At 39.0% G+C, this 20208-nt stretch overlaps 1 protein-coding gene across 4 annotated transcripts; it reads left to right on the top strand.

Annotated features, from left to right (window-relative positions):
* Positions 1–73: 73 nt before the first annotated feature.
* Positions 74–20174, top strand: Shal (Potassium voltage-gated channel protein Shal). 4 transcript variants are annotated; one of them, XM_065864343.2, is made up of 7 exons: positions 75–328; positions 10389–10949; positions 12306–13218; positions 13507–13669; positions 14055–14243; positions 16690–16842; positions 18398–20174. In XM_065864343.2, the coding sequence occupies exons 2-7, from the start codon at positions 10748–10750 to the stop codon at positions 18491–18493; spliced, it is 1716 nt and encodes a 571-aa protein (XP_065720415.1). In that variant the 5' UTR covers positions 75–328; positions 10389–10747; the 3' UTR covers positions 18494–20174. The 4 variants fall into 4 exon arrangements, with proteins under 4 accessions (XP_065720416.1, XP_065720415.1, XP_016931065.3 ...); XM_017075576.4 differs by having other exon boundaries at positions 75–339; XM_065864344.2 differs by lacking the exon at positions 16690–16842 and having other exon boundaries at positions 74–339.
* The last annotated feature ends 34 nt before the right edge of the window (positions 20175–20208 follow it).

Below are 20208 nucleotides of genomic sequence, written 5' to 3'. Positions count from 1 at the left end.
CCCGGATTCTGGTTCGGAATCGGATTCGGATGATACGGCCGTCGGTCGGAGGCGCTGGCGCTTTTTGCCTTTGCTTTTCACTTTCAGTTTGTCGAGAACTGTTTGTCTGAACGCCCCCAAGAAAAAGCCGAGCGGAGCAAACAGCGGGACGCAGTTTGGGCCAAGTTTTTGTGGCCACCGTGCGTGCAGGAAGAGCTGAGAAAATTTTCAAAGGAAAATAGTTTTTCCAAAAGAAAAGGCCAGAAAAGAATTTCGCGGAGCGCCAGCGGGGAAAATGTACACGAAATAGTGCGGAAAAATGTGCGGCTAACGGAAAGAAACGGAGGAGGTGGGAAAAGTGTAAGAGGCGACAAGTGTAAATGTAACAAACCGAAAGGTGTGCGTATGTATGTAGGGCTGTGTAAACAATTTCGCAGATTCCCCGGAGAAGTGCGGAGGAGATAATGGGAGAAAGTCAACAGAAGTATTAAAAAACCATAAAGCAATTGTTTAATCAAACATCAGCGAAAGCAGATTGCCTGCCCAGAAAATCCATAAAAAAAGAGAGATTTTCCTGTCTGTCTCTCTTGTCCGTGTGCGTGTGTGTGGGAGTGTGTCTCGGTGTGTGTGTGGGTGTGTGTGTGGCAATATTCGTTTGCTTTTTTGATTTGTGAAAATGTGTGTATCCGCGAATGTTGCTGTTGTTGTTGTTGCTTTTGTTGTTGCGGTCGTTCTCTCCGCAACAACAACAGACGTAAAAAATAACAGAAAAAGGCTAGAAAAAATAGAAAACAGAAAAGTCCCATCCAGTTTTAACCGTCCATGTCCTTGCCAAGTGGTTAAGGCATTTATAAAAAACGTTTTTTAATTGCACCCCATGGCGTGCGTGCAGCACAACAACAAGTAGTTGCTAGCATAGTTGGCCTATTTAAGAGCTCCTCCCCCCGCACACCCCGCGCCACTCCACCCACGGTATTAATTTATCCAGCAGCAGGCTAACAAAAATAAAAACAACAACCTAACATGTTAAAAAAGCGTCGAGCAAACAAAATATATAACGGTCGGCCGTATGAAAGTGAAGGTCGTCTGTAGGAGAGAAAGAGAGAATGAGGCAGCCAGGAGCAACAGGACACTGGGAAAAACGCAGGGCATGATGTTTTAATTAAAAACAATACTGTTAATAACTCCCTTTAATCTGATAGGGTGCTAAACGCCTTTTCTATACCTATATTTGTGTTAATTCGGGTTTAAAATATTTTAACCATCTCTATAGAATAGTTTTCCGGCAAAATACAATTCCTTAAACTAATAAGGTAAATCAGATGGAAATGTTTCGATTATATCGAAACTCTGATATATGTAGATGGCCTTGACTTGGTCATACATATTTCTTGAAAACGTTAACAAATTGAAAAACTTTATTGTTTCTATATCTGCTAATATACAATCTTAAAAATAATCCATAATCAGGTTACTACTATTAAATTCGCACTGTTAAAAAAACATATTCTCTGATACTATCATCTATGAAATTACCATTTAGATATCTTATTATACCATTATGATATCATATCCTTTTCTTAATCCAAAAAATGTACACTTTCTTGCTTTGTTTTAAAAAATCGCGAGAATGTAACAAAAACTCTTGCTTTATTAAAGAAAATGAATGATCTCGGGCAATATATTTTTAGGACTTAAGGATCAGTGTAGGAGCTTTTACATTTTCCGTTCCTTTGTCACCTAGAATAAATTTATCAGATTTATAAATGAAGGATGTTAAGCAAACATGGGAAGGCTAATACTTGTCCTTTTGCTCAGTGCAGCAGCTGCAGTCCATTTGCTGTCGTAAATGTGCGAAAAATCCTTGGCTTGGTTTTTGGCGCAACAACAAAGCCGCACTAATACCAGCATCACTGATGCACACACACACAGGCTTTGTCTCCGTGCGTGAGTGGGTGTGCGTGTGTGTGTTCCTGTGATGACGCGTTTAATGCAGCAGAAGTAGCGCTGCCAGTAGTTGTTGTTTTGTTATCATTGGATAAAAATTACGGTTTTATTACAGCTTAATGCACCTGGGCACAAAGTGCGATTATTTTATCCATTTATAGTGGTTAAATGCACTAAATTTAATGTTCCCGATGGAAGTGCTTTAAAATATTTGGGAATAGGGTATTAAATAATATAAAACTATACCCCTGGCTATCAAGTAATATAATATAACCCCTTACACAAAATAACATGAAAACTAATTTCTCAAACTTTCCTTTAACTAATTCTTGTCTATTAAAGAGCTCTGTAATGTTGCTATATATAATTTTCCTTGGTACTTTTTTTAGTTAAGCTTTTATTTTAATTTACAAGTTTTTGGCAGCCCTAGTAATCTCCCACACAACATATACTTCACACACCCCAGTAGGCACATATAGTACCCAATCCCGTACGTGGTCACAGCTGTATGCGTATTTATACGCAGATATAATCACATTTTACGCATGGAAAGGCTTAGCGCGCCTACATAAATTACGCCATTGGCCTTAACCACCATCCCACCGTGCGCCTAGGATTTGGCTCTCTGGGTCACTTGCACGTCCGTCCGGAGGACCCCACCCCCACCCCCGCATCCCACATCCCCTAAGCCGCTCCTGATTTTCTGCTTGTCAGGGCCACCGGGACAAAAGTTTTCGGGGGTGGTGGATTCGGTGCATCGCAGCCGTTCCAATTTGACGATGTTGGCCAACTGATAAGGCCGACTCTATAAAGTTTTTATGAGTTTGGCAATTAATTTGAACAGGGCACTGAAATTCTCGAGCTAGATTTTCTCAACATCCCGCGGCCCAATGTCTCTTTATTATGTAAGCCGTGAAGTTGGACACTTAGAAAAAGTTATTCGAGAAGCGGTCCCAAAAGATTGAGTTGATTTACAGAGAAACATGGTTTACTTTTTCATCTAGTAAATTATTGTAAAAAATCATTTAAAATACCATTTCTTTATCCAATATTCATCCCGCTTACATATTTTTCGACCATTACTGTGACAAAAACACTTCGTCACCAATAAATCTTAGTTCAAAAATATTAATATTACATATTAGCCTGAATAACCTTTTAAAAGAAAACATTATCTTACAGTATAAGATTTAATGACTTACATAACAAATTTCTCAACCTTTTTCGTTATATGAATTCTTTAACTAGCACACTCCATTGAGATCCTCAGTTGCCAACAGGCCTAGCTCCTTCGACCTCGCAGCATTCCAGTGTCCCTGTTGTTGCCAATATTCGGTTCCATACACGCAATTTAAATAATAAATCAACTTGTAATCGAATTGTTCGGCCTTTTCTTGTTATGTCCTCTGGGCAACATGACGTATGGTCAATGCTTTAAATTAATAATAAGCATACGCAGTGGTTGCCGCTCTACAAAATGAATATGCGAATAATTCTGAAAATCTGCTCCATATTTTTATTGCCAAAGCAAACAAATATTGGTGAATTAATTTTATTTTGATTCCAGATTGAGATGATTTTAATTGGCCATGCATCAGTTGGCCGAATAATTATATGCATTTAATGAAAGCTTTTGTGCTTACTTACAACCAATAAAGCATGGTTTATGATTCAATTAGCAATTAATTTATCCTTTAAATTTGGACTTCATTTGCTTAAATACGTTATAGGCCAGAGGACTTAACGCAAATGAATCCGATGTGATTTTTGTAACTTCCCAGCCTTAAACTGAAACTGGAAAAAGTCATTGTAAAAGTATCAAATATAAGAACATTGAAACATTTTACTAAATGGTTATTTAAACTCTCTTGTTATTAAGTAATACAAAGTATATTGGCCGATAAAAGAAGGATGTGACGTGTAGAAAATAGAAACGTAACATGAAGTCTCACTTTTAGTATAATCTCTTCATGGTTTAGAGATAGAATCTAGCTTAAATGGCTTCACTCTAACGCGTTTTTATTACGAATAGTATGGACCATTATAGGGATATGAGAGAAAGGTCTTCCACTCGGGTAAAAAGTAAATGTAATAATTTTTGAATTATACTCAACAAATTTTTTTTTTCCCCCCACAACCAAATTATGGATCCGCCACTATTTCTATCTAACACAAAAGCAATCAAATGTCATTAGCATAAATGCATTTCCCAACACATTGTGACTGTTTAATAACGGCGAAAATTATCATCATCATTGTATTTACGAAAATGTAATTCCTGCTCGTATAGAATGCATTAAACATAATTAGCCTGCTCGGAGGCAAACATAATTCAGTGGAATCGACTGCACTGCACCATATACTCGGATCAATATTGCAGCAGAGATATTTATAGAGCTCCGGTGATTGAAAATAAATCGTGTATGAAACTGAATTAGTACTCACGAGGGAAAAGGCGGCACTAGCAAATTAGTTTCTTTGAACTGCTTGCCAAATAGACACCTTATCCAAGGAGACACCTTCAATTGGGTTCTTAGTGGGAGGATACATAAGCCCCTACTTAAGCGTAGCGACGGACTCACGAGCAAAGTAAAAGGCACAAGGAAAATTATAAAATCTTCATAAGGCCCAGAGACAAATGGCGAAATGTTTTCTGATGTTGAGCCGACGGCGAGGGCAAGGGCGAACCCGAACCAATCCCAATCCGGATCCCAAAGCCGAGCCCGAAACCCAGGCCCACATCCTCATCCTCATCCTCATCCGAAACCCAGACCAGCCCCCCAAGGGACCCATGAGCAGGCGCAGAGAAAGCGAGACTCTCCCACTCTCTCGCTTCTCGGTCCTCTCATCTCAATTGTACATATTTCTCATTTTTCATTAAACCGATGAAACTAAACTAAAAAGCACAAAAAACTACTTGTAAACAAAAGAAAAGCCACGCGGGGAAATGTAGGAAACTCGAAGCAGTGGGGAAAACACTGGGTATTTTTGGTCTGGTTGGGAGGTTGTTGTGATTGTTTAAAAATAGCCAGCAACACACATCTAAAAGTAAACATTGTTAACTTATTGTCAATAAAAATACAAAATTGAAATGCCCCCAGGCCATAAAATCGCGTTTATGATCTGGAAACGCTTCCATTTCTTTTCGATTCGCTTTCTGCCTCAAAGTTGCATTTGGTTTCAACCTGGCAATGGTTGCCTCTATTTTCGCAAAAATGGCTTCCGCTTTGAGAGGGCTAAAAGAGAAAGTAAAAGTAGAGCCATCATAATAACACAGGCCCACGCAATGGCTGCCAAGGAAAATTCACAGGATTTCCGTAGATTTCTCGTGTGCTTCGTACATTAATGCCTAACTAGCATTATGGGGCCCCAAGTTGAATGGAACGGTCTCGAGGGCCGGGTGGTCTGCGCTGCCTGTTTGTACTTTATAATAAACAAAAACAAAAACATAAAAAACGGTCCGCCAGGAAACACAAACAAGAGTGGAAAAACCGAATGAGATGGCGGCGAAGTTGATATGCCCTGAAAGCAACATTAATAGATAATGATTATGTCGGCTCCGAGGTGTAAATTGATATGGTTATTCCACGGCTGAAGGTCAGAAAAGTATGCTATATTTATGCTGAATACTGTGTTTACTTATGATATTTTGTTTAGGATGAGGGCGAGTTTTCCTATTTTAGATATAGACAAAAGATAATTATACATTGTTTAGGATCTTTAAATTTTAAACCATTTTTGAAAATCGCTGTGATTTTGTAATTTAATAATTTTGAAATAATCCCAATTCAAAAAAATTTCCTTTTCAAAACTTTTTTGTTTTCTTTAAATATTGCTCAAATTTTGTATTATGTTTTGGAACTACCAAACTAGCTTCCCGTTGTTCGTTTTTAATTTAAAAAAAAAAAATTGTAATTTCAAAGTTCATTCACTCAAGTCAATAGATCTTGGGTTGGATTTATTGAACAAAAAATTTGTTAAAATCAATAAACAATCCAAAATGATATTTCAAACAAAGAAGTTTACTCAAAAAATGTATTGTTATTATTCAGTATGGTTTTCATTCCATTGTACCATAAATCTCAATTTTAGACCGAAACTTATCTATGGAAATCGAATTGAAATATATCATTAATTATTTAAGTTGACCTTTCCAACAAAGAAGTTCGTTCACCGAAATTGATTGATGGACGAAATTCTTCTGGGATTCAATTGCGCTCACCTTCCCATTCATTGCATATCCGAATGTTGATTGAAATGTTTATAATGCCTGTCACAGTCCCCAAGACCAAGTCCGAATACTCCCACTCGAAAGGCAACAGAATAAAAATTCTAGACAATGTTGGTTGTAGGGAACACGGTGCGAATGGATGGACAGCTGGATGAATGGATGGATGGATCCACATCATTATGATGAGAGATGCACGTGCTTAGTTGTCGCAGTTGCTGTTGTGTTTTTGGGGCATTTCCCCAACAAACCGTAACCTTGAGACCGAATGTAACTAAAAGCAGCCAACTAACTGGCAAATAATTAGGCAGCCCTCGCCACGCTAATCTAAAAAATCTATGCAAATAATTAATGGAGGCCCAGAGCGGGACGAAAAAATATATAATGGGGACATGTGGCGCCTTTGTTTCGGAGTCCAGCGGAAGTCGCATTCAGCACCCCCGTTTGGCGCCAAGGTGTTTTTCACCCGACCTTGTCCCCTCGTTTGCCGTTTGACAATTTATTTTGATGGCACACACCACGCACCGAAAACGTTGATCCTGCCGCTGCTTTGCCTCCTGATGGCGATGTTGAAGTTATCCTTGGATTGCCTAACGACACCCAGACGTCAACATCAACGTCAGCACTGGGTGGTGGGTGGTGGGAGTGGGTGGTGCCTGGTGGTCGATGTGGGGGTGGGGCAGGAGAGCAAAGCAAACGGCATTGATTAATTTCCATTTCGTCCACAACGCCCAACAAAAGCAAGGTCAACGACTATAGGTGCACAGGGGGAAAAATTAAAATATTTGGTTTAAAATTCAAATAAATCTTTTATTGATTTGATTGATTTTGGGAACAAGAAAAGCCGAACCAAAACTTGTCATTTATAAATATTTTAACTATTTTATTTTGTGCAATGAACATAACTCTTGAGAGAGGTATTTCCCTTTAAATAAGTTTATGCCTATGCATTCATATATAAGTGTCACTAAAAAATACTCCGAATAATTCCATTTAATTGAAATTAAACAATCCTGTTTCCAATCTTTTCCTTCTCCTGTACTTATTTTTTCTCTGTACGTCTCTGAACACGAATAACGTCAATCTATAGAGGAAAATTGTTGATAGGATAATGTGGCATTAAAACATTAGGGCCTGACACTCTGCGAGTCCGCGGCCCATTGTCTGGGCTCGAATAGTGATGAGGGGTGGGTGATGGTGGGTGGTTATGGGTCATATACGGAGTGTCAAAGAAGGTCGAAACTGTCGGTTTGTTTGACTGTTCAAAGCTTAATGGATGCAAAATTTGTTTGCATAATGTATGATATGATGTACTGGCAAACAGAGCTTACTTGCTATGTAAATGGATCTTTTATAAAATATTTTATAACATTGGTGTAAGGGAATTTATGAAGGAGCAGAATTTCCTATTCCTCTTTGACCAAACTTGCTAAATGTTCTTTCTAGAAAAAAATTATTATTTTAAATAGTAATTTTAGGTGCATTAACAGTTAACTATAATAACAGTTTTCCAACTACTCAAATAAATCCTCGTAAGAAAACAGCGATAAAGTCATCAATCAAATTGGAACCTTGATACCTGTTTTGCATGTATCACATGCAACTATGTATTTATTAAATAAGCCAAAGCCAGCTCATCCAAACCCCATCCCCATCTATCACCTGAGCTAACCTTGTCTAACCTTAGCCTTCAACTATCGACAACCTTTTTGTGACCGTGTCGTGTCTTACTGCTTTCCATTCAGCAAACTAATAACTCCTAATGGCTATTGTTATGGAAACGCCAAATGACAAACGCATCATCAACCTCTTCGCCCCAAAACACCTCTTTTCACTTCCCAAGAGAGGCCTCTTTAAGGCAAAGTGCCACTTGGAGAAAAAGTTTTGAAAACCTTGATTTAATTAATTGTATTTATTTGTGAGTTGTGATACAAAAAAATGAATAGGAACTAAATTGGGGTATTGTATTTAACATGTAACATATGTATTACAAAATGTATTGTTTAATTTGAAAATATTTGTATCAAGGTAGAAAATATTACTCACAATGTTAAAAATTTTCAAAAATGTATAACATTTTCAGTAAAGGTTTTTGATTAAGGTGGTCAAAAAACTAGAATCTTATTCTATTCCTTAATTTGGTCGATTTACGTGTGCAACAAATTTATTTAAAGAACTAAAATACTCAAGGGCTTTAAGTTTTCTTTAAAAATTACTCATGCGACTTTTTCCTGAGTGTACGACCCAACAGGCATTTGACAGGTGTCCATAAATATGCTAACACTTCCGCGGGCGGTTCGGAGCAATTGAAGTAGCCATTTGTGGCAGTGCAATCGATGTGCTCTTGGCCAGAATAACGGAGCAGTGCCAGCGGCACAACAAGAGACAGCGCCATAAATATTATATAAATCAAAGGCACACATTATATAGACTTCAAGAGGCATGCCAAGCCATGACATTTATGGAAACAAATGACTCTTTGTCACTGTGCCCAGCTGGGTGGGTGGTTGCCGGCCAACGGGTGTGCGCAAGGCCGAAGGACAGACACAAAAACTTTTTGCGTTCTAATTGTTGTTTGGAAAATGACTTGTGGCCCAAGGAAGATTTGCAGGGTGTTTACTGTCTATAGAATTGCACATAAATTTGTTGTGCGACTGGCAATACTGAGACCAAAGGCACGCAAAGACACCCACGCATTCCGCCCAATGGTTCCCATACACTCGGAAAAGAATGCATCGATTACTAATAGTTCAATGGAAAATTCTCAAACAGATAAAAATTCCAAAATGTCTTAAACAAATTACACTGGCAAAAAAAGTATTGCTAATTTGTATATCACCTTTAAGAATTTGGATGATAATAACTATCAGATTCCCTAATTAATACCCGCATTACATATTTTTGTATGGCTACGATTTCGTTGGAAGCATATGTTTCCTATAGACCCGCATTAATATTGCATTCCAATATAGTATCGCTATGTATTTTATAACCTACTGGGGGGGGTTAGTCGTTAGAAAAATAAATTGTTATTTTTTAAAGATGGGCTTATTATTGTCTACTTTCCACTTAGTTAGGATCAGTTTTTCCATCTCGAGGTCATTAAAATTGATAAAAGAGGAATTAGGTATATTTTGACCAGATTGGAATGCAATTTTCTCGCACTGTATCCATCCTGAGCCAGAACTACGGAGCCAAACCAGATCCATCCAGACGTGGACAGATGGAAGACCGTCCGATGGTCGTTCACTACGATGGCTCGAAACATTGAAATGGTCTCAGCTGCTGGACCCGGACCCTCGGGGGCATACTCGTACCCGGTCAGAACATATCCCTCCCTGCTCCAGTTGGCTCGGTTCTGTTTGCCTCGTTTAAATATTTAGACAGAGCGCTGCTCGAAAACGCATTGAATGGCGTTGTCTGTCGATTGCCGCTGCTGTGAATCATTTTATATGTGCAGAGGCGTCGGGAGGGGATAAATTGATAATATAAACAAGTGAAGCGAGAAATTGAAGAGTGGGTCGATGTGTGTGTGTAGCTTGGGCTAGCGGGCTGTTCCCACAGATTTATGATAATATTTATGCTTTGAGAAAGTCGGACAATCCACCGGACGGGGGTGGGGAAACAATACTATTTGGGATTCCCCATAAACTTTAGAATTCGATTGAAGTGAATTTCAAACAATTGCTTGCATCTGAATTAAATGTGGGTGGTTTTAATTTGGATGAGCGTATTCTAAACGAATACTATTCACATGGTCTCTGGGAATTTGCGGGGGATTTAAGTGTAATCGTGGGATTTCTCTAAACTTTGAAGGTATTCGTTTAAAAAAATGTTTAAAATATATGGTTAAACCGTCGTAATTGAAGTTGAAAAATCATTTTGGAAATCTTTGTGAAAATACTACCAAAAATACATTTTAATCTGTTTCTGAAACATTATTTCGTGTTTCTCAAAACTATTCGGGTTATAACTCAACATTTTATGTAGAAAAATTCCGTTTCAAAATATTAAGATTCCTAAGAATATATCTTTTTTATCAACGATTTAAGATAAAACATTTGTGGGAATCTAAATTCGTAAATTCAGCTTAAATTACGGTGCTCTCTGATTTGTGTGTGTTTGCTGCGCGCGTGTCTCAAAAACTTTTCGTGGAATTAAAACTCTCATACCAACCGCTTTGCCTCCCCAAAAGTTGTACTGACGCCCCGCCAACTTTTCCACTTTCTTGCAGCGCTGCACATCAACACAACTGGAGTACACAGGAAACTTTTCATATCCCCGCAGTGAACAATAAAAGCAAAAGTAGCAGCAGCCACAGCAAAATGACAGCAATAAGTTTAAGCAATAAAACACAGCTAGCGAGAAGTTGCAAACATGCGCTCGCAGCACAATAAGGACGGGCAGCGGACGAAAGCTTTAAAATAGGAGTTCATCACCGGACTCCCCATCCCGAAGAGAATTCGGGAATCCCCCACTCAACTGCCAAATAATATAGGAACTAGCCAAGCCACAGAGGGCGCAACCCAGCGAGGAGCGGAGGAAAGGAGCGTCCCACAGTCAGCCGGACACTGAAACATTCCACCCCATAGCATGGCCTCGGTCGCCGCTTGGCTGCCCTTCGCCCGGGCGGCGGCCATCGGGTGGGTTCCGATAGCCACCCACCCACTGCCACCGCCCCCGATGCCCAAGGACCGCCGCAAAACGGACGACGAGAAGCTCCTGATCAACGTCTCCGGCCGGCGCTTCGAAACGTGGCGGAATACCTTGGAGAAGTATCCAGATACTCTTTTAGGTAGGTCCTCGAAAGTACTTAAATGTTAGTAGTCCCACCTCCAGCACTTGATTTACCTATTCAGTCACAACACTCTGTAGAGCAACGTTAGACTGTAATCTATCAACTGTTATATTCAACACAAAACGGATAACCTGATTGGACCCAACACAAATTAGTTAAAAGAACCCAAACTATCTTTCTGCGCATAAATTAGAGCTATTCCAAATCGGTGGTAACTAGAGCAGTAGCTTCTATATTTAAAATAAGATGAAATTATCTACAAACAACTTTGACCTTTCACCAAGTACAAAACTTCTGCACACCACAATGCTGCCTTCATTTTGTAAAAGAGGTTATCCTAAAGATGTTGTGTATTAATTTACTTGAAGACTGAGAATTCATACTTTGTAATAAAATCATTCCTGCGTATATGCCATTTCCTGGAACGTTTTAATATACCGTGAATTACCCATGAATTGCAGTTGATTTTAGAAGAACCGATTCAGACAAGATTTCTTAGGAAACTTACTTGGTGGTCTAAACATACAAATTATAAATTGACTGATTAATTTGTTCATATATTCATTCCTATTTAAAGGAAACCAACTCGTTCGATGCTTATAATATCTAATATCTAGGGAGCGTTCTTTTACTCATTATTTCTATATTTATACCCGTTGCTCGTAGAGTAAAAGGGTATACTAGATTCGTCGGAAAGTATGTAACAGGCAGAAGGAAGCGTTTCCGACCCCATAAAGTATATATATTCTTGATCAGGATCACTAGCCGAGTCGATCTAGCCATGTCCGTCTGTCCGTCTGTCTGTCCGGATGAACGCTGAGATCTCGGAAACTATGGGAGCTAGGCTATTGAGATTTGGCGTGCAGATTCCTGAGCTTCTTACGCAGCGCAAGTTTGTTTCAGCAGAGTCCCACGCCCACTCTAACGCCCACAAACCGCCCAAAACTGTGGCTCCTACAGTTTTGATGCTAGAATAAAAATTTTAACTGAAATGTATTGTTCTCATCAATACCTATCGATTGACCTAAAAAAAAGTCACGCTCACTTTAACGCCCACAAACCGTGAAAACCTGTGACGCCCACAATTTGCATGCTAGATAAAAAATGTTAACTGAAATGTATTGGTCTCGTCAATACCTATCGATTGATCCCACTCTAACGCCCATAACGCTTAAATCTGTATACCGCCGGTAGGTGGCGCATTTTAATCTCGCTTTGCTGCTTGCATATCTCCATTTAGCTGAGTAATGGGTATCTGATAGTCGAGGTACTCGACTATAGCGTTCTTCCTTGTTTAATATTATACTTTGTTAACATAGTAATATATTAAATATAATTGCATCACCCATTCAGGTTCGAATGAAAGGGAGTTTTTCTACGACGAGGACTGCAAAGAGTACTTCTTCGACCGGGACCCGGACATCTTCCGGCACATACTCAACTACTACCGGACAGGCAAACTGCATTATCCGAAGCACGAATGCCTCACCAGCTACGACGAGGAGCTGGCCTTCTTCGGCATAATGCCGGACGTTATAGGGGACTGTTGTTACGAGGACTACCGGGACCGGAAGCGGGAGAACGCGGAGCGGCTGATGGACGACAAGCTGTCGGAGAACGGGGATCAGAATCTGCAGCAGCTGACCAACATGCGGCAGAAGATGTGGCGGGCCTTCGAGAACCCGCACACGTCCACGAGTGCCCTGGTCTTCTACTACGTGACGGGCTTCTTCATCGCCGTGTCCGTCATGGCCAACGTGGTGGAGACGGTCCCGTGTGGCCACCGGCCGGGCAGAGCCGGAACCCTGCCCTGCGGAGAGCGCTACAAGATCGTGTTCTTCTGCCTGGACACCGCCTGCGTGATGATCTTTACGGCGGAGTACCTGCTGCGTCTCTTCGCCGCCCCCGACCGCTGCAAGTTCATGCGGTCGGTGATGAGCATCATCGACGTGGTGGCCATCATGCCCTACTACATCGGACTCGGGATCACCGACAACGACGACGTGAGCGGGGCCTTCGTCACGCTGCGCGTGTTCCGCGTCTTCCGCATCTTCAAGTTCTCGCGCCACTCGCAGGGACTGCGGATCCTCGGCTACACGCTCAAGTCCTGCGCCAGCGAGCTGGGCTTCCTCGTCTTCTCGCTGGCCATGGCCATCATCATCTTCGCCACCGTCATGTTCTACGCCGAGAAGAACGTCAACGGCACCAACTTCACATCGATTCCGGCGGCCTTCTGGTACACCATCGTCACAATGACGACGCTGGGGTGAGTTTCTAGTGACTGGAAATATAAAATAAAGTTATATTAGTTTTAATCACTTTAATATTCGTTCGAGTAATTTACACATTTCTTAAAAGCCCATTCTGCGTTCAGTATCTGAATATGACATGGGTCTAATACTTAAATACTTTTATTCTATTTAACAATTTAATATTAAGGTTTTACAGAACATTTATATCAACTTACGTTTACTTACATTTCTATATGTATTACTATTCTATTGCCAGATTTGGTATACTCATACTAATATTTCAATCCATCCTTCCATTGCAGATATGGCGACATGGTGCCAGAGACAATAGCTGGCAAAATTGTGGGCGGCGTATGCTCGCTTAGCGGTGTGTTGGTCATCGCCTTACCTGTACCTGTTATCGTATCGAACTTTAGTAGAATCTATCACCAGAACCAGCGAGCGGACAAGCGCAAGGCGCAGCGGGTAAGCCTCTTCTACAAGGAACAAACAATTTAGAATCTCATTTAAAATTCGAAACATGGAAATGATTTCTAAATAATAACGTTGATTTCATTAGCGTAAACCAAATTTATAAAAAGTCCACAAAATATGGAAACCCATAACATATTTGCTTAAAATTTCTCAGATTTGTGGAATATGATACATAGTGATTGATCAAAATTTTAAATATTCAAACAGATATTTTGCTATCTAAAATTGGCCTAAGCCAAGGGATGGTTCCTTTATACTTACGAAATATTTTAAGTTGTTAGCATAGCAATTTTCTTTAGTATATAAAAATTCTTCTGAGTGCACCCGCTGGGGTGCCCCCACCCCCAATTTCTCATCATGTGTTATGGCCTTGCAGAAAGCTCGCCTGGCGCGCATCCGCATTGCCAAGGCCTCGTCCGGAGCCGCCTTTGTCAGCAAGAAGAAGGCCGCCGAGGCCCGGTGGGCTGCCCAGGAGTCTGGCATCGAGCTGGATGACAACTACCGGGACGAGGACATCTTCGAGCTGCAGCACCATCACTTGCTGCGATGTCTGGAGAAGACAACGGTGCGTATACGCGATGTGCGAGGCAGCTCTGTCCTTCGCCTTGCAGCTATCTCTTTCTCTATCTCTATATACATGTGATATACGTATTACCGTCACTCGACTGCGCGCTCAGTGTTTGAACTTATGATTTAACTTATGATTTACCTATCAAGTCACACTCTCTATACGTTTTTCGTTTTTACTCCGTGACAGATGTAGCAACATTTGAACATCTCAGTTATAGTCAGAAATTGTAAGGTTCGCCACGAGCTCATTAGGCAGGCAATGACAGCGGAAACATCGAGAGCGACCACCCCAGCCAAAAAAACATCTGCAGCGGCGACAGCAAAATCAGCCGGTGGCAGAAGGAAGGAGTATTTGCTGTCGAGCGTTTTAGAACTTTCGCGTCTTCTCATTAATCAAAACCAAAATCGAAAATCGCAAAAAACCAAGAGAAAAATAAACTGAACTGAAATGCGAATATTGAGCATCTTTTGTATGTGCATTTTACGTTAACCAATTTTAGTTTTCCTTCTGGTTATTGTTTTCATTTCGATCTGTTTTCTGTACATTATGGTCTTTTGTATATGTGTGTCGGATCTGTTGTATTTCGTCCTAAGTTGTATGTTCTAAGTTCACCATTTGTGTCATGTTTTTCACACGATCTGAAGCCAAACTGGCTTTGAAATCAAGCAAATATAAAACATAGAAATAAAAAGCAGTGAATATCAATGTCTATGCTCTGAAAAACGAATATAAGTTCGCCAAAGTAAGTGCCTTCGGTTTGTATTTAAGTTCCGTTCTTTCTTCAATATTTCTCTATCCCTCTCTCTCTCTAACTCTCTATCTATCTATCTCGTTCATGTTTACGCGTTGCAATTAATTTTTATGATTTCCAATTTCGAACTTAAAATTTTTTCTTTGATTGTCGGTTGTTTTTTGTTGATTTTCAATACCCTCTGTTGAAAGAAAACGATTCGTGTTGAATGCTATGCGCTCTGTTCTGTTTTAAGTTCCTCGAATAGGTCATTACCGAACAGAATCGGTTCGAACGATATGCGAATGCTCCCCCACATGCTATCAAGAAATTTTTGAAACGTCCATTTAGCCATATGCAATCGATTGCTGTCAACATAAAACCCAAAACGAACATAAAAATCCAACAATATCAAAATCTAAACAATTTAAATAGCCGAGGGTGCTCATCAAGTGAGGAGAAGTATCAGTAGAAGCAATGCAAAATCTTTAAAGTGGATATATAAAGCCCATTAGGCCGCACAATTTGTAATTTTAATTTATAGAGAGTAAATTCCCATTTCCATCTCATTTAATGGCATACCATTTACCATTTTTTTATGAGCCAATTCTTGTTCGATTTAAAATACTTCTTGCTCGGCAGCAGTGCTATTTAAAGAGATCACAATTTGTTTAAAATTTAGTAAGCACTTCAAGAAAATAAACTTGTAGTTAGTTGAGTTTTGAGTTTTTGGATGGAAAGATAAAATATTATCGATTGAAATATAAGCAAGTAATAAAAGTAAAGACTAATTTTTGCGGGCTAAATATATGTAAGTCGATTTTCATAATTGATATGCCTTGAAGTAACTTAAATGAAACCAAAATATAACAACAATGATTAAAAATCTAAAGAACTTATTTGAAACCGTTGAATAAAAGCTTTTTTTAACAAGAAAGGAAGTGTCAAAATGCAGGATGCCTTAAACCAAAAGTGAGTTAGAAGGGGACTTTACACATAAAAACGATATTTATGTTTTCTAGTCGTAAACAATAAGCTTTTCCACTTGATGAGCCCTTAAAATCTTCATCGAAAACCACAAATCAATAAAATAACAATTCGCCATAAATCGAGAATCGAGCTATAAACGTGGCCGCGTATTAACCAAAAGTCGCACTCGAATGCCGCTCGCTGGCGCTTGCTTCCCACTCGTACCGCTCTGCCCCGCCCCCGCCAGCCCACGCCCCCAACCGCCCCGCATTTACCGCTCTCGTTCCGCTAAGTGATCGCCCGCCCGCTGCCCGCCCCTTAGACCGCCCCCTGGCTGTTTCAATGAAAAATTGTTCTCATAGTGTTTTTGTACAATTGTCATTGCTTAGGAGCCGCAACAAATATTACGAAAAAATCACCTAATTTCCTAATCATAAATTGTAGCGTTCAAATGTTTATAACTTGTCCCACTTCCCACTAGACCAGCTTAATGTTTTAATTGTTGTTAACTCGAAAGAGCCAAAAACGCTCGCTCTTTCTCCTTCTCTCTCGCTCCAAGTATTTGTTTATGCGTATGTACCTAACCCTATATCCTGTGTTTTGTGTGTGTAACCCCTCCCTCCCGAATTTCTATAATGTAAAATTGTTGAAAAAGAAAAAAAACATTGTACTCTATGTATTCTTCGTTTCTCTTTGTAAAATTCTTCTCTGGCTGTACCTCTCAATGCTCAAAAACCGCAGGATCGAGAATTTGTCGAGTTAGAAATTCCGTATAACGGTCAGCCCAAGAGGCCGGGCTCTCCGTCGCCGATGGCCAGTCCCGCCCACTCGACAAACAGCGCCGCCGGTCTGCTGCAGTCCTGTTGCGGCCGCTGCTGCTCGCAGCGCTACCAGGTAAGCTATACGCCCCAGATACACCCTGTACATAGAGTAGAGGACCCGCCCCCTCGCAGAGGCTTGGGACTGCGAATGGGCCCCATTGTCCGGCCCTCGAGGGGGTTGAGTGCGATTGCAGGTGGGTCCAAAACCGCTTTCCGTAACCCCTCTCTTCTTAAGTGTAAGCCGTTTGTGTGTGTTGACTTTGTTATCTCTGTTGGTCTTGTATTCTTGTATATTCCCCATCTCACCTTCAGAATTACAAAAGCATCCTCGAGGTTAGCACTTAAAAGCATCTCAAGCTGAATTAAAAGCTGTTCGGTGCTCTTAATGATGTCTTTTTAACCCAACTTTTGGTTAACATCATAATTATGTTCCATTAATACTTTTACATTTTTGCAAGCGCAGAAATATTCACAATTAAACTTATTTCATCAGTACTGCCTTATTAGGAATTTCACTTTGTATTTTTAAACCATTTTTCTTAACATCCAATAGGCATTTATAGTAAGCATCTAATTCGGGTTGTTTATAATATATCAAAATAGCAAAATATAAGAATAAAAATTTTTAAAAATAAAAATATTGATTATAGAAATGATATATTTATGTCGTGATACGGTTTTTGGATGTATATAAAAACGATATTTTTGTGATTTGTTTTTTAAAATAGCATTAGGTTACAAAGGTAACTTTTTACCTTCAAAGCCGCTTGCGTCCGCTCTTATATGCGTTGTTTGCGATTCCAGTATTTGGACGACCGACAACCACAACCCAAACGGGTATTTTTAAAATCGATGCAAATAATATTGAAAGCTTTCTTTGAAAATGTATGTTTTTTAGTCAACCTAATATAGATTTGTTTTGGTAAAATAAAAGAGTTTAAGATGCCTTTACTGATCTAAATCAATATTTCATTAAAATATAAAAATATCAAAAACATCCATATATTTTTACTTGATATTTAAAATCAAGTAATCACCGATACGGTATTTCTAAAAATATCAACCCCACATCTAATACAATCTACAGTTTTACAAGTACTACTCAACCATCATGAAAGTATGCTTTAAATTTTTATTGTCAAATGTAGTAGCGGTGTAGATAACATGTACACTGAGCGGTAAAATGATGAAAGGACTGTAAGATACTTGATTCGATAGGCTTAGATTATGACATTTTATATATTTCGATAAGCAAAAGGCATTAAAGAAAAGGAAATACAACAATTTAATTTATTTTCTATTTATAAATATTTCAAAATCTTATCCAATATATAAAGTACATTTTAATATACATGCTTTTAAAAATTTTCAATCTTTATAATGCAGCTTATACATTTTAAAGTTAGTTAATAATGTTTAAAATTAAAATAAGTGTTTGGCTTATCAAATAGGAGCTCTTTAACAATCATTGACGGTTTAAAAGACCAACTTGCTACCCCGCATCCAAGCTTCTCTTTTTGGTTTTAGGCATATCTACGCCGTCCGAAGCCATCATTAATCATGTGAAACATGACCTCCAACGGTAAAAGCCCTAATGCATTTTCTGCTCTGTTCTCGTTTCTGTTTAGGCCTGCGGCAAGTACATGCCAGCTGCCAGCAATGCTCAAAACAGCCAAAACAATCAGCCCATGGACGGCACCTACCTGGTGGAAGCCTCGTTCTGAGCCGGCAGCAGGTTTGCATCCACATCCTCAGGCACGGACGCAGCCTCATCCCTATCTAGATCGAGATGATTTATGTTTACGTTTAGTCTAACTTGAAAAGTTTTTAAACTAAATTGCATTCGTTTGTAGACCTTGTCGTGTGTGTGTAGTCGCCAAAGAAAGTTGAAAATTGATAAACCGCAGGAAAAACCGATGACGAAATACAAGTGTAATCTCTAAAATCTGATTTTCGAGTTTAACGAACACGATATTTGATTAAATGTAAACAGTTGCAGACTCAAATGAAAGCATCTCTGAATGTGTAAATTGTAAAGAGCACATTAAAAATGAAACAAGTAACAAATGAAATAAAAGTGCCGAACCCAGATTCTGCGGCGGCAAAGTCGGATTTGATTAGCGAGGACCCGTTAATGAAAAAACCAAATATTAATTATAATAATATGCAACACTATTTACTTTATTTAGGTGACAAGACAACAACAGCAAACAACAGAAACCGAAGCATTTTAGAGGAATTTACTGTGTATGTTTTAATAAAGTGAACATAAAGTAGCATAGAAGGCAAAATAGTTTGAAGAAAGTACTACCCAGAAGAAAGATCCACAGATCTATAACCGAGGAAGGGCAGGGTCCAAAAACCAAAAGAACAAAAACCGAACACAATAAGGAAATTTTAACAGCAAACGATTTGTGTAGCCAGGAAACGAAGAAAAGAGAGCACATCTATGAGAAAGTTATGAAAATATTAATACGATTCTTGTATTTTTTAAATGGTCCGTAGTTTAGTAGGTATGATCTTCATCGTCTAGTCCCTCTATTGTTTCTCATCAGCAAGGATCTCTCGCTAGCATTTATGTGAAAACTTCATTTACTCAAAAAAATTATATAGCAAAGAGGTTTCAGTTTGTCATTCATTCACCCTTCTCCGAAGTACTCCAAAATGAACTAATCAAAATCTATTAAAAACAAAAATAACAACTTTCTTCCAAGAACTAAGTTAGCAAGGAAACCTATTTAAATGTATATGTGTGTGTAGGAAAGGCTTTAACGAATTGGAACATTAACTAACTAAATGAACTCTTAGCAAATTCTAACAGAAACTTAAAGTATATTAATTAATTCTAAATTAAAAATCAAACATTTAAAATTAGTTCGAGTAAACAACTTAAAAACAACATAAATATGGAGCTTGTATGTATGTATGATAAATTTATTATGATTACTCTAATTATTATTATGTCGGCGATGAATTCGATGGTAGTGCTGACTATTTGTTTCTAACTCTCTAAGTTGCCTGCTAATTTCCCAAGAGAACAAGCGAAACTAACAAAAATCACTAACTTTTGTTTAGCAAAACGAAGTTGTGAATTAAACGCAACAAAAGCGGTTATGATTAGATCGAAAATTTATAAAAACCACATCAAGAAGACAAACAACAATTTGGTTACTTAAACCAACTCTTGTAGCGATATTCTAAAAGAAAACCAATCTATCAAGTTAAAGAAAGTCGGAGTCGAGATCCGATGGAGGAAGACGACATTTCTGTTTTGATTTTTAGTGATATGTAATTCGAATTGAGGAACAGCAAAAACAAATACTCTGCCACGGGTCTCTGAGAATGAAAAAGCTAAAGATTAATAATGAATAAAATAAAGAAATCTGTTTACTTCCACCAAACAAAGCTTCTATTCTTAACGTAACACCTGGAGGGCACA

Source organism: Drosophila suzukii, chromosome 3 (assembly GCF_043229965.1).
Source record: "Drosophila suzukii chromosome 3, CBGP_Dsuzu_IsoJpt1.0, whole genome shotgun sequence".
Classification (NCBI taxonomy): domain Eukaryota; kingdom Metazoa; phylum Arthropoda; class Insecta; order Diptera; family Drosophilidae; genus Drosophila; species Drosophila suzukii.
Note: the sequence above shows the minus strand (reverse complement) of the source record. Positions and strands in the feature narration are given on the sequence as shown.

Excerpts from the sequence above, each read along its gene's own strand:
- Shal (XM_065864343.2), top strand. The coding sequence starts at position 10,748 with ATGGCCTCGGTCGCCGCTTGGCTGCCCTTCGCCCGGGCGGCGGCCATC. Across the intron at positions 10,950-12,305 it reads GTATCCAGATACTCTTTTAG|GTTCGAATGAAAGGGAGTTT; the intron begins GTAGGTCCTCGA and ends TCACCCATTCAG. Across the intron at positions 16,843-18,397 it reads GCTGCTCGCAGCGCTACCAG|GCCTGCGGCAAGTACATGCC; the intron begins GTAAGCTATACG and ends GTTTCTGTTTAG.